Source organism: Salvelinus fontinalis, chromosome 39, assembly GCF_029448725.1.
Source record: "Salvelinus fontinalis isolate EN_2023a chromosome 39, ASM2944872v1, whole genome shotgun sequence".
NCBI lineage: Eukaryota > Metazoa > Chordata > Actinopteri > Salmoniformes > Salmonidae > Salvelinus > Salvelinus fontinalis.
In genome coordinates, this window is record NC_074703.1 from 23871686 (window position 1) to 23887430 (window position 15745).

Consider the following 15745-nt stretch of genomic DNA (forward strand, 5'->3'; position numbering starts at 1 on the left):
CTAACTAAGGGGGGGTGACACTGGAATCTTACCAATTCTCATTATGTGAACAACAATGTAGACGTCTTTTCTGAGATCGCTGCTCCCCAAATCCTGAAGAGAGAATAACACATACATTTTTAATCAAAAGGTCATGGTAGAATCCTCAACACAATAACAGGCAAAGCGTCATGTGCCATACTACTACTACTTCTATACCCCCCTAGGGTGCATAGAAGACACAGTGAAGTTCAGTACTCGCCACAAAGAGGGTGCATTGTCTCTCTGTCTTCTCTGGCGACTTGGGCACTCCGTTCTTATTCAGTCTGACAAAGAACCTTTCACTGGAGGAGGAGAAAAGAGGAGAGAAGAGGAAAGAGGAGGGGAAGAGAGGTTATTCATTGTCACGCCGTGAATAAAATACATGTTGGGGATGACAGTAAACATGACAGAGGTGGGAAGTTAGCTAAAACAACAAGCTAGCTACTAGATCTGGCACTAGTAGTGTACCACAGTACAAGCAGATGTAGAGTACAACAAGAGGTAACCCAGAGGTAAGCTCCTCCATATTCACAGAGAGTGCGAGCCCTGGGGCAAAATAAGAGGAGGAGAAGGAGGAGAAGAAAAAAAAATAAAAGCAGGAGAAAAAGGGAAAAAAAAAGATGAAGAATTAATGCCATAGCGCCATGACGAGATTGTAGCCAACATATCTGACAACACAAATAAAATATGCTTCAATTCCATATCGGACAACGCAAGAAAATGATGCTTCAGTTCTATGAAACTAGATGAAATATTCATAGAATTTTGCAAATTCTTCAGGAGAGATACTAACCCAGTTCTTGGACTGTCAACCCACGGAAAGGAAAGTCCACGGAAAGGAAAGTGAGTAAGTGTAGATCAGAATGAACAAAGAAAAGTGTTTTGCAATTACATTGGGGATACACTGCAATGTTGGACGTTATTGTAATATTGTAGTATGGCAAGGAGATGAAGGGGAAATTCATAAAAACTTTGAGATCATGGAAGAAAAGCAGTGAAATGGCAAACATTGCAATATACACCTACATATGAAGACCATACTTGTTACAAAGTTACAGAAAGCTAAACCGCACACAAACCGAAACCGGATACATTGTAAACGCAGGTCCGACGTAGAAAAATTTAGCTAGCCGGCAATTTATTCGTTTTTTCAGCAATATTTTGGGGGAAAATAACCTAACGTGGTGAGTGATGAACATGAATCTCATGACGCAAGTGGCGCTATGCTGTCAAATCATCCCACATGAAATGTCTAGTTTCACCAGCTGTTTTCAGCAACTGATATTTTTTTTATTTGGCTGTCGTATCGCCAGGTTTGCTAGCAACAAACTATTTAGCTAGCTTCTAGCCTAGTGTTTGATATGCAATGTGATCTCCTCGTAATGAACAGTGTTAAGTGTCCTGACGAGAAGGCACTCTGCCAGACAAAATTGGGCATCATCACCTCATTGTTATGGAAGTAACCAAATGAATGTCAACAGAAAACAGCTTAAACAAACACAAATGCAGCGAATTTGCTGTTATCCTGGCTGCAGAGGTCGTGACTGTGTTAGCCGCAACAAGTTGGCTAGCTATCAAGCAAGGGATTGCTTGTGGCAGTCTATGGGGGTGCCACAGGGTACAATTCCCGGGCCAACTCTCTTCTCTGTATACATCAATGATGTCGCTCTTGCTGCTGGTGATTCTCTGATCCACCTCTACGCAGACAACACCATTCGGTATACTTCTGGCCCTTCTTTGGACACTGTGCTAACTAACCTCCAGACGAGCTTCAATGCATTGCAACTCTCCTTCCGTGGCCTCCAACGGCTCTTATGCAAGTAAAACTAAATGCATGCTCTCAAACCGATCGCTGCCTGCACCTGCCCGCCCGTCCAGCATCACTACTCTGGACGGTTCTGACTTAGAATATGTGGACAACAACAAATACCTAGGTGTCTGGTTGGACTGTCAACTCTCCTTCCAGACTCACATTAAGCATCTCCAATCCAAAATTAAATCTAGAATCGGCTTCCTATTTCGCAACAAAGAATCCTTCACTCATGCTGCCAAACATACCCTCGTAAAACTGACTATCCTTCCGATCCACGACTTCGGCGATGTCATTTACAAAATAGCCTCCAACACTCTACTCAGCAAATTGGATGCAGTCTATCACAGTGCCATCCGTTTTGTCACCAAAGCCCCATATACTACCCACCACTGCGACCTGTACGCTCTCGTTGGCTGGCCCTCGCTTCATACTTGGCGCCAAACCCACTGGCTCCAGGTCATCTATAAGTCTTTGCTAGGTCAAGTCCCGCCTTATCTCAGCTCACTGGTCACCATAGCAGCACGTGCTCCAGCAGGTATATTTCACTGGTCACCCCAAAGCAAATTCCTCCTTTGGACGCCTTTCCTTCCAATTCTCTGCTGCCAATGACTGGAACGAACTGCAAAAATCACTGAAGTTGGAGATTTATATCTCCCTCACTAACTTTAAGCACCAGCTGTCAGAGCAGCTCACAGATCACTGCACATAGTCCATCTGTAAATAGCCCATCCAACTACCTCATCCCCATACTGTATTTATTTTGCTCCTTTGCACCCAAGTATCTCTACTTACACATTCATCTTCTGAATGCACTATCACTCCAGTGTTTAATTGCCATATCGTAATTACCTCCCCACTATGGCCTATTTTATTGCCTTACCTCCCTCATCTTACCTCATTTGCACACACTGTATATAGACTTTTTCTATTATATTATTGAATGTATGTTTGTTTATTCCATGTGTAACTCTGTGTTGTTGTATGTGTCGAACTGCTCTGCTTTATCTTGGCCAGGTCGCAGTTGTAAATGAGAACTTGTTCTCAACTAGCTTACCTGGTTAAATAAAGGGGAAATATATATATTTATATGGCAACGGAACATACAGAATAAACAACTGAGTCGCGTCCTTAAATATAGAACTAATGGAACTAATGACTGGGTTGCATCTCCTTTTTTTCGAGCAGTAAATGTCTGCTTTAGTATCGTTTTCTCTGGTAACTGTGGTATAAAACAGGATAAATCCCTCCGTCTCGTACATTACCTCCGCCTTGTCCCGCTGAGTCGTCCATTATTTCCAAGGTAATGTACAGAACATCAGTGTTTATCCCTTACATAATAAACTTCGGACTTGTGTTGCTGTCTAGAAACATAAATTATAGATGCTGTTAAAATTATTAGAAATAATTGTTGTTTACAATAACCGCTAGTATTTTAATATGCATCATCGTCCGGCTGCAGAACAGTTGACCACAAGCCATATTATTTGAATATGTACATAGCATGCTTATTATACATACTGCGTATATACAAATTCAGAAAAATCTACAGAATGTGCATTTAACCAACTGCAGCATAACAGAACTGAACTCAGATGCTCCCATGCTGAAAGAATAGGGAGGAGAGCGACTGTCAAACAGAGGACACACACACACCATCCCCTGCCGTGTTTGTCCCATCCTGCTGCCAATGGCCAGCTAATCCCGTTAGGTGACTTTCACAGCCCTCAGATAAGCAGAGAGAGTGTCTTGTAGTGCTGGAACAGCAAGCCAACTCCAACTTCGCTGCTACAGCTATAGCATTACATGGACCGTTAGCTAGCTAGCCGAATTAACAAGCCAACAAGGCGATTGACAGATTCCTATGCATTAAGCATGGGAGTCACACTCACTCACACGCTCCAATCTCTAATTAACACTACATTGTTGAAACCTCATCCTCCAATTACCAGCCGCCTCAGCGCATACAGGTCCCTGAGCCCCCTAACACACACACACAGCTGCAAGGCTGCTGATCCGGTTGCTTCAGACCACTAGCAGGCCCCTAGTGGGACCATATCACCGCCTATCAGCAGGTTCATTTAAATATCATGAATGGCTTCCCTCTCCCTCCATCCCTCTCCCTCTCATCACATAGTCCATCTGCGGTGATCCGAGCGTTTGTTATTTCCTCCCCTGGTATCGATGATTGCATTAGGAAAGAGATCCAGACATGAGCGTGGGCCAGAATGACCTGGCTGGTGCGGTATTGATGACTGGCTAAATTAACCATGCTATACAGGCAGTGTCCAGGGGAAGGGGAGACGGGATATCACTCCACAATGGACTGTCTGATTCAGTCTATCGTATAGCCACACAATATGGCCTACACAAACACTCAGACACACAGACAAACAGAGCGTGAGGCACCGCGGGAGTGTGTCTCATAGAAGAGTGTGTCACACAAACCCAGACACATAAAAAAAAAGTGTCACCAATTCCAAGCGTACCAATCAACATCCAAGCCATCAGTGAATGTGTCCCCACTATACCATCTGTGACAGCTCTCATTGGACTGCTGTTGTTTTACTGGCTGCTCTAACAATAGATGTTTGTGTAGACAGCAGCTAGTGCCCCATCTCCACTCATCCATCCATCCCTAGTCTTGTTAAAGCTGACCGGAGCGTGGAAGAGGAGAGGGTACCCATTCGTTTCCATGACAGCAGAGAGACAGGGGCTTGAGTGAATGTTGGTAGACCTGCGAAGTAGAGAAAGAGAGCGCAGTGTCTGGATGGCTTGTCAGTGTCATCCACTCCGCAGAGCGGTTGTAGTTGTGTGTGTGTGTGTATGTGTGTGTGTGTGTGTGTGTGTGTGCATGCGTGCGCACGCGTGTGTGTGTGTGTGTGTGTGTGCACCTGCATCCATGCTAGGGTCATTAGATATAACACGCATGCCATGTCTGACTCTGCTTCTGCTGAGCTGGTGTTACTGGCATTGCTTCACTTTCCTCTAGCTGTGGTGGAGAAAGAGCAGGTCGGCCCCCCATCTGGCTCCAGTCAAACCCCAGACCAACAACACCATCAGGACTAATGGCTGCCAGCCAGGTAGAGAAAACAGCCTGGGAAAAACCGCCAAAAAGTCCACATCTCAAATGGCACCCTATTCCCTATATAGGGCACTACTTTTGACCAGAGCCCTACGTCAAAAGTAGTGCCATTTGGGATGCAGACAGATTCCCCTTCAAGACAACACAGGTGGGAGGAGGATAAACTCAGCGGACACTCAGAGCTCCCAGACAACAGAGGAACACTGGGCAGACAGCTGAACAGCCCTCCCCAGCCAGAGAAAGAGAGAAAAAGAGGGAGGGGGAGAAAGTCATTAGTTAAGACGAGATAAGATAAAATGCTGCTGGCATAGTTCATCTGTAAATAGCCCATCCAACTACCTCATCCCCATACTGTATTTATTTTGAGAAACTCATTCATTTAATGTGACAAGTTGGCTGGGATAAGTTGGACGCGACGTGTTTCTCATGTCTCTGGGCTAGAAGATGCACAATTCCATCAAGTCTATATCAAGGTGAGAGTCATATAAATGATATAGTCAGAATCGTTTGAAAGACTATGTTTTGTGGGGGGGGGATTATGTCTATATTTGTCAAGCAACTGTGCAACAGCTATGAAATAGTTCTAAGCACGCTTACTTCTTAATATGAGAACTATCTTCTAGGTAGTGTGCTTAAAATGCATTTCAAACGGCATGGCATTACAATGAAGGACCAATTATCTGACACAGGTACTTAGTGGCAAGCTTTTTAAAAGAAAGCGAGAGAGCGAGCTGGTTGGAGCGAAAATTATATACTCTGCGACAAAGTTGCTCGCTGGGAAAGTGGGGAAAAAATTGCCTTCATTATCATGGACTTCAGAGCTGTGAGTTACAGAGCCAAGAGAACAAACTTAAATGGGCCCCTTGTTAAAGTGAGTCCCACTGGCACTCTGTGCAGGTAGGTATTTTATTCAGAACGTGCTCTGCTCTTATTCCCCTGTGCACACTCTCGACGTTCAGGCACACAAAAAAACACGCCATCAACACAGCCTTGAGCAGGGAAGGTAAAAATAGATGTTTTCTCATGTGATATTAGTCACAGCAACACACAAAGGGAAGAAGTGTAGTGACTAACTAACTATAGGTTGAAAAGCTTCCGGGGGGATAAAACACGACTGAGCAACCTCCGTTGACAATTATCTGGACAACAGACTCTACAATGAATTCTAGGACCTCAGTCTACCGATGCCTACGAATGACTGTGGATTAGTAATAGTTGACTGGATAAACGTGGCTTCTCGTCTCTGTTGTACATGCTGAAACATTCATCCCGTCACTGTCGGCCTAGTTCCTGTCATGTTAGCCACCAGGGTACAGACGTCAGACACTGTCGTACAGATAGAGGACGCTTGAGCCTCTATTCTCACACTTCCTTTTCTGTTTTGAACAATTGATTCATTTGCGAGTTGAAATGGAATTGCTGCACTTTGACTCCCAACACTCAACTCTTAAGAGGAAACAGTGACGTTAATTCACACAACATTCTCACCAACGCTGTGAGTGTGTGTGTGTGTGTGTGTGTGTGTGGGTGTGTGTGTTTGTGGTGTTCCTTCCCACATAACCACCAGTGTGCCTCCCTCATAACTACTACCACCAGCCATGGCCGACCCCAAACCAACCCAGTGACGTGGCTTTGAGACAGACGTGTGTTTACAGCCAGATGAAAAGGAACATGGCCTTACCCACCTCAACTATGCCACCAGTTAACGGCTGATTGTGATGCAGCATTACAGTCCAGGAGGACTTGCTACAAGTGTGTTAGCCTCAACGGAGGTCAAGGGAAGAACAACCGATAAACTGGTTGCTACTGCAGATGCCAGAACTGGTTCAAATGTAATTCCATTGTTAGTTGCAAAGACACCCAACACAAGGTCAGAGGTCAGTTAATCCTGTTCACTTCAAAGCCGCACCATGAGACCCTACTTACCCCACCTACGTAAATATACAATGCAAAACAATAAAACAACACAAATGCGTTCATCCCTTTCAATTTGGGGCAGTCGCCAGCGGATGTAAGACACACATATTATAATTTACACTTTAAAGTCGAATGGAGCATATCACTGAGAATGCATGCCCAATACAGTATTTAAGTCTAAGTAGTATACCAGTGTTTAATATACAGTCACAGCGGTTGCAACGTTTACCTGAGTGGCCTGTTCTCCCTGCCGTCATAGATGTGGAAGAACACCTCCAGCTCCTCACCCAGGTTGGAGCTCATCAGACTCTTCATGTGGACGAAGAGGTGGTGCGTGCTGGCCGGCGCCGGAGTCTCCTTCTTACGGTGACGGTGCTCCATCTGTAGTGTGGACAAACAGGATCCCAGATGATCTGGACGGTGCAAACACCAGTCTAGTCTAGCGGTGCTTTATCGTCAAAGGATCTGAAATGTCAAAACCCTAATGGACATCAGTCGGCGCAAACACGGGTCTAGTGGTTGTTTATTATCCGAACTAGGGAAGTCATAAAGACAGTAAGCTAACGCTCTGTAATGTGTGCACACAGGATGAGACATGTCAAATCCCTGACGGTCATCGGCAGGTGCAAACACACCGGTGATTTATTACCCGAAGGTGTTTTATTATAGTATCTAGACACAGCCTTAACATTGGCTCTGAGTGCAGAGATTATCCCATGAACACAATTTAATCACTTGCCCTTTTTCAATGAACTGATTTATTCAGCTTTTGACATTCATAAAATATTAAAACGATCTAATTTGACTTGAATTAAATGCTTCAAAGGGGACCTAGCTCTCTGAAAATAAAAGGCAGCATTGGCTTTTAAGCTGTTCAGTCTACTCTGGCGTTTGCCTTTCATTTCAGGAGAGGAAAGCGCTTTATATCTGGTTGAGTAGAGCAGGTAAAGGGGGAAGAGGGGATTCAGATACCCTACTGTTCAAACGTCTGGGGTCACTTAGAAATGTCCTTGTTTTCGAATGAAAAGCACATTTTTTTATCCATTAAAATAACATCAAATTGATCATAAATACAGTTGCAGACATTGTTAATGTTGTAAATGACTATTGAAGCTGTAAACGGCAGATTTTTTATGGAATATCTACATAGGCGTACAGAGGCCCATCATAGGCACTCCTGTGTTCCATTGGCACGTTGTGATAGCTAATCGAAGTTTTTCATTTTAAAAAGGCTAATTGAAAATAGAAAACCCTTTTGCAATGAAGTTAGCACAGCTGAAAACTGTTGTTCTTTAAACTAGTTGAGTATCTGGAGCATCAGCATTTGTGGGTTCGATTACAGGCTCAAATTGGCCAGAAACAAAGAACTTTCTTCTGAAACTCGTCAGTCTATTCTTGTTCTGAGAAATTAAGGCTATTCCATGCGAGAAATTTCCAAGAAACTGAAGATCTTGTCCAACGCTGTGTACTACTTCCCTCACTGAACAGCGCAAACTGGCTCTAACCAGAATAGAAAGAGGAGTGGGAGGCCCCGATGCACAACTGAGCAAGAGGACAAGTACATTAGAGTGTCTAGTTTGAGAAACAGACAAATCTAAGTTTGAGGTGTTCAGATCACAAAGAAGAACATTCGTGAGACGGAGAAAAAAAATGAAAAGATGCTGGAGGAGTGCTTGACGCCATCTGTCAAGCATGGTGGGAGCAATGTGATGGTCTGGGGGTGCTTTGGTGGTGGTAAAGTGTGAGATTTGTACAGGGTAAAAGAAGGAAGGTTATCACTCCATTTTACAACGCCATGCCATATCCTGTGGAGCCAGTTTCCTCATACAACAGGACATCGACCCAAAGCACAGCTCCAAACTATGCAAGAACTATTTAGGGATGAAGCAGTCAGCTGGTATTCTGTCTATGATGGAGTGGCCAGCACAGTCATCGTATCTCAACCCTATTGAGCTGTTGTGGGAGCAACAAATTGACAACTAGAATGCCAAAGGTCTGCAAGGCTGTAATAACTGAAAATATAGGATTTTTTTGACGAAAGCAAAGTTTGAAGGACACAATTATTATTTCAATTAAAAATCATTATTTGTAACCTTGTCAACGTCTCGACTATATTTCCTACTCATTTTGCAACTCATTTCATGTACGTTTCCATGGAAAACAAGGACATTTCTAAGTGACCCCAAACTATTGAACGGTATGTCAAATATATGCTGCATTTTTACCCTTTTGTTCCAATACCCATTAAAGGGGCAATCAGCAATTGAAGCATCCATTTTTTGGACATATAAATGAATGATATGTACCCATTGATTCTTGAAGAATATAACGTGTAAATGCCTCATGAGTTAGTTCAACTGTCACACCCCCCATCAGGACACTTGTTTAACTCTAATGTTTGTAAACAAACCCTGTATAGCCTCACCACATATTTAAAACTATAATTTTGATTTTACGGATGGTCAGTACCTCCATCCATAAGGTAATTTCTCCTGAAACATCCCTCAACGTTTTATCAAAACAATGGCGGGTCAAAATGCTTTTTTATTGTTTCAACTGCTGATTGGCCCTTTAAGCGAAGCTGTGGAAAAAATATGCATATTATTTTCCCAGAAATGTGTTAAGCATTCCATGTAATTCCAGAGGTTGCATGTTCACAGCACGCTTCCCTAATAGTCTCCCAAATCTAATTTGTTTCAGTTAATATGCTGCCCTCTTTGTAGAAAAAAAAACTGATGCTCGGTCCAACACACACACGCATGATGAAATGAACAAACACACACACACAAATGCCATTTACACCTTTACAGGAAGAATGTCACAACACAGAGTGCTTCAAAGGAATTATATTTATTTCATTTGCGCACACACACACAGCACAATCAGCCATGTCAAACTGGGATAGAGTGAACAGTAGCACAATGTACTCACAGCTTCAAGCCTTATGCGCTCTTAAGCACTGTATAATAATGTATTAACTCAACCAGGTCCATAGTATATCTCTACATTATTATCTGACAGCAGTGTCTGGGGTAGTACTGTAAAGGCGTGGCGCATGCTTCCCAGCAGAAACAGTTTGGAAGAGACTGTGCATATATTATGACGACATTTTGTGGCGTTTTGATTTGTTTTGGACTTTGGTAAGGGTTGTTCGGGCACACAAAATATTTTCTTGAGGCAAGCTGAAGTTGGTAGCTGAAGTCTACGCCTCTTCGTCGGTGATTGGTCAACATTAAGGATTCTTCAGCAAAGTCTTTGTTGTCATTCAACGAGAGATTACTAGTTATGATTATTATTATATATATATTTTTTTTAAATACTGCCCCAAACATCTTAGTTAGATGTAAAATCCACAACTAAGATCTCCTTGGCAAAAATGTAAAAAAGAAAGACACATTTCTTGAGTTCTGACTATTCTGAGGAAGTGTATACTAGCTACGGCATCTCAAAATAGTACAATTCCCACTTTTCAAGCGATTGTCTGTTAAGGTAGTATGCGAACACACTCGTTCGGTGCGCCAACTTCGTCCACCCGCCAGCCGAACTGAAGCATGCGGACGCCTTAATACAGATTACTCACAGCTCACTGCACAAGTCTGCATAAACTGAGGTCAGAAAAAAAACACTGAGCTCTCATCTTCCTTAGTCACTGTCTGTGTTGGTGCCCAGTACAAGGACAAAAGAAGAACCGGTGGCTAACAACTTAACATCGAGCCAGGTCCCAATCCAAGTCTTCCTTGCACTCTTGCACGCACCCACTCACTCACTCATTCATTCCACCAGATGGCTGCTATAGTCCCTGCCAAAGGGAGAGGACTAATAGAGGTGGAGAAGAGGAAGAAAGAGGGATGAAGGAGGAGAGGGGAGGGCACCAGCAGGCATTGAGACGTTATGTTTTCCGCGGCTCACGTAACAGGGTTAAATCGCCCAGTTTAGTTTCATCTGGAATGAATAGGATTGTGTGACAACTGATAGAGAAGAAAGCTGCTAATGAAATTCTGTCTCAACTACGCAGTACGTTAAGCAACCGAGGGGAGACAATATCTCATGTGACTGTTTCTGCCTCACTTAATACGGGAGGGAAACTAGTACAGTGTAGTACTGTAAGTTAATAAGCTGTTCCAAAATTGTTCCCATAATATATTTAATAATTATGCCATTGAGCAGATGCTTTTATCCAAAGCGACTTAAAGTCAATGAATGCATACAGTTTTTACGTATGAGTGGTTTTTGGAATCGAACTCAATATCCAGCTGCTACAGAGGACCAGGTTCACCATGTAACATTTACCAGTAAGTAGCGTGAAAAACAGAAACAAGTATTGTAACAGTCTAATAGTCCCTGTGCTTTAGAGAGAGGGTTAAATACAGCCTACTGAGATTCTTAAGAGATCGAGGCTACAGTATATAAGGATCTTTCCATTATGCCTTTATCACATGAAACGTGCGGCAAAGGACAATTTGAAAAGAAAATATCCGGAAAATATATCTCCATGTATGCTAGTGCTAATTGGAGACAGTATGTTGACCTAGGTAAACCTGAACTATTCATCACCACTGTTCAGTACGACAGTGTAGTGAGCCCTATTGTCCCTGCTCTGGGCTCTCTGACATACAGCTCAGGGGTCCTAAACACACATCTGAATTACCGGTAGAGAGGTTGGCACAATATTGTAGAAAAATTTGTGCTTTTTAATCACCAAGACTGGGTCCCAATAAAGTAATAATATATATTAAATACCATTTAGCAGATGCTTTTATCCAAAGTGTTTTACAGTCCTGGGAATCGAACCAAGCGCCATGCTCCACCAAGTACTCTTGAAGAAATAATTTAGCCGAACACTCATGCTCTGATGCAAATCATTTGTGCTTTGTTGGCCAAGTGCACCCTGGTATTTTTCTCTAATACTCAGTGTAAAAAGAGGAACGGCACTGTTGTTCATCTGAAGTGCTTTTTCTGAGTCGTATGATCCAAAATTACGCTTCGGTTCGTTCACCATATTCTATTCAATTTGTGTCTGAAATCAAATAACGAAATTGACAGATGCGTTTTTGAATTGGATGAAAGCTAAATTGCTTTCAACACCTCAAGCGCATTGCATAGCTGTGGGAGCAATGTAGCGGCAGCAGCCTATCGGAAGAGCTGGAGGAATGGCCTATTGGGGGTGTGACTTTGAGCTTGAATGTCATTCCAGGTAATATGTTCACTGCCAGCACTGAATCGTAAAGAAATTGGAGGATATTTGTAGGAAATCTGATCAAAGTATGAAAAATTACTGTTGCTTCTACATTGATAAAGTTTGAACTTAAAGTTAGCTAGTTACTGGCTAGCTAGGTCTTCAGTCAGCATGGAAGAAAAGGGGGGGAAGGGTCGTTCAAAACCCTGACGCAGTTGTCATGTCAACACATCCATCAGTGCTGCTGTGAAACGCATCACAAAAGACATGCCAAACGGGAGAGGTAAAATATATACAGTTGAAGTCAGAAGTTTACATACACTTAGGTTGGAGTAATTAAAACTTGTTTTGAACCACTCCACAAATTTATTGTTAATAAACTATAGTTTTGGCAAGTCGGTTAGGACATCAACTTTGTGCATGACACAAGTCATTTTTCCAACAATTGTTTACAGACAGATTTCACTGTATCACAATTCCAATGGGTCAGAAGTTACATACACTAAGTTGACTGTGCCTTTAAACACCTTGGAAAAAAACAGAAAATGATGTCATGGCTTTAGAAGCTTCTGATAGGCTAATTGACATCATTGGAGTCAATTGGAGGTGTACCTGTGGATGTATTTCAAGGCCTACCTTCAAACTCAGTGCCTCTTTGCTTGACATCATGGGAAAATCAAAATAAATCAGCCAAGATCTCAGATTAAAAATTGTAGACCTCCACAAGTCTGGTTCATCCCTGGGAGCAATTTCCAAATGCCTGAAGGTACCACGTTCATCTGTACAAACAATAGTATGCAAGTATAAACACCATTGGACCACGCAGCCGTTATACCTCTCATAAAGGACTCGCGGTCTGTCTCCTAGAGATGAACGTACTTTGGTGTGAAAAGTGTAAATCAATCCCAAAACAACAGCAAAAGACCTTGTGAAGATGCTGGAGGAAACAGGTACAAAAGTATCTATATCCACAGTAAAACGAGTCCAATATCGACATAACCTGAAAGGCCGCTCAGCAAGGAAGAGGCCACTGCTCCAAAACCGCCATAAAAAAAACAGACTATGGTTTGCAACTGGGGACAAAGATCGTACTTTTTGGAGAAATGTCCTCTGGTCTGATGAAACAAAAATAGAACTGTTTGGCCATAATGACCATCGTTATGTTTGGAGGAAAAAGGGGGAGGCTTGCAAGCCGAAGGACACCACAATTATTTGGATATATTGAAGCAACATCTCAAGACATCAAATGGACAATGACCCCAAGCATACTTCCAAAGGTGTGGTAAAAAGTCTTAATGACAACAAAGTCAAGGTATTGGAGTGGCCATCACAAACCTTGACCTCAATCCTATAGAAAATGTGTGGGCAGAACTGAAAAACCATGTGCGAGCAAGGAGGCCTACAAACCTGACTCAGTTACAACAGCTCTGTCAGGAGGAATGGTCCAAAATTCACCCAACTTATTGTGGGAAGCTTGTGGAAGGCTACCCGAAACGTTTGACCCAAGTTAAACAATTTAAAGGCAATGCTACCAAATACTAATTGAGTGTATGTAAACTTCTGACCCACTGGGAATGTGATGAAAGAAATAAAAGCTGAAATAAATCATTTTCCCTACTATTATTCTGACATTTCACATTCTTAAAATAAAGTGGTGATCCTAACTGACCAAAGACAGGGAATTTTTACTAGGATTAAATGTCAGGAATTGTGAAAAACTGAGTTTAAATGTGTTTGGCTAAGGTGTATTTAAACTTCCGACTTCAGAGGTGTGTGTGTGTGTGTGTGTGTGTGTGTGTGTGTGTGTGTGTGTGTGTGTGTGTGTGTGTGTGTGTGTGTGTGTGTGTGTGTGTGTGTGTGTGTGTGTGTGTGTGTGTGTGTGTGTGTGTGTGTGTGTGTGTGTGTGTGTGTGTGTGTGTGTATATATATATATATCGTTGATGCAATTTCAATGTTGTTTGAGTTGCTTTGTGCATCACCAATGTAGCTTGAGGTGATTTTTACTGCAACACTGCATCCAAGTTTCTTGGCATAGACGTTTCAAAAGAGCTGTCACTCAAGGCGAGCTCGTGAATATAAGCTCCTCCTGGTAGTTAACCATGAGAGGAAAAAGTACTTTTCAGAATGACTGTACAGGATTTTAAAATAATATCTGCATCAGTAATGTGATAGTAAAGTGCTGGTCACAATATTGTAACCCCTTCATGTGAAAGTCGTATGTAGAGAAAGTGTTTGGAGATATTATTTCATGTTATGGAACCAACTTAATATTTTGATTAAAAGGAAATATATTTAATTGCTTGTAACCCAATTAAAGAAATGTGGATAGGTAAAAATCTAAAATGTACTTGTTTCAAAATGGGTTGTGTATATATATATATATATATATATATATATATATATATATATATATATATATATATATATATATATATATATATACACAACCCATTTATATATATATATATATATATATATATATATATATATATATATATATATATATTAGTTTGAATTTGTTATTTATTAGGTTTAACAACAGGATAAATGTAAGTTCAATGTTCAAAGAAATAGGTTGCAACTTGAAATATAGGTTTGTTAATAATCAAATATAACAGTTGGCATTGAATCATATTTGGTATCAACAAATGTTTTTTAAAGTTTTTAAACCTAACCCATTTAGTTGTAAACAGTGATTTTTTTTAGGTTGATCCAAATAGTCATTTTTCACAGTGCACACCTATAGTAACTGTAGGGCTTGGTCGATGGACTCAGAGAGAAGACATTTCCTCATCTGCTTGAACATACAAAAGTTTAATCCTCCAAAGTACTCCATCCTCAACTAGGGCTGTGGCGGTCATGTAATTATGTCAGCCGGTTATTGTTGACCGTAAATAACACAAACACGTTAAGCATCTCCAGGCCTCCACACACGCTGATGCGCGCACCTTTGGAACATCTAAAGTTTTAAAAATATATAATAAATCAATTGAATATACCCATCACAATACCTCCATTATTTATTTTAGGCAGGTCTAAAGAAACATGATGATATGCAGAAGAATAGAATATGAGTTGACCTACTGTATGTTATCTGGCTATGTGCCATGCCATAGGCTGTAGGCTTGTTCATGCCATTACTTTGGATGATATGATTTTATAGTAAGAAGATTATAATTTAACTCAGCTGAATAACAGAGAAAGGATATGTTTCCCATTCCGGAGCTAGAGTGCGCATATGAAGTAGCTATGTTGAGCGTAGAAGTGATCATTTGAAACAGGTCCAATATGCTAGATTTAGAGGTACTTGACAACTTTAACTGTGAATGATAAAAACCTTCGAATGCCTAAGATATCCAAAGATATATGGGCTGCATGATACGACGTTAGGCTATTGACGATTTAAGAAAGTGCCCCCAAAAAAGCTTGTGCTCTGTTCCTTGCCGCAGGCTGCACACGCTGTTCTGTCAACAAGTGATTATTATTTTACCCATCAGACTATTCTCAATTTAATCTTGTCTTTACTAATATGACAAATTTGCTTAGATTTAGAATGGCCCATTATGAAAATGGGCAGGAACAGACGTAAGAGGAAAAAGACATCAACCGTGTGCACTCGAATAGCGAATGGAGGCCACTTTCCCGCTGGTTCGTCCAATGTCGGGTAGGCTACTCCGGTTATTTCACTGAATAGCAATTCCATCCAAACTCTGTATGCCATGGCCTCGCCAACCCT

General features: G+C 41.7%; 1 protein-coding gene across 3 annotated transcripts in view; it reads right to left on the reverse strand.

Annotated features, from left to right (window-relative positions):
- The window catches only part of LOC129838787 (dedicator of cytokinesis protein 4-like), a 145720-nt gene that overhangs the window by 80312 nt on the left and 49663 nt on the right, over window positions 1-15745 (reverse strand). For all 3 annotated transcript variants that reach the window (XM_055905961.1, XM_055905962.1, XM_055905960.1), the window contains exons 8-10: window positions 7063-7214; window positions 242-323; window positions 33-93 (exon numbers count right to left, since the gene is read on the reverse strand). In XM_055905961.1, the coding sequence (XP_055761936.1) occupies window positions 33-93; window positions 242-323; window positions 7063-7214 (295 nt within the window). The remainder of the gene's footprint in view (window positions 1-32; window positions 94-241; window positions 324-7062; window positions 7215-15745) is intronic.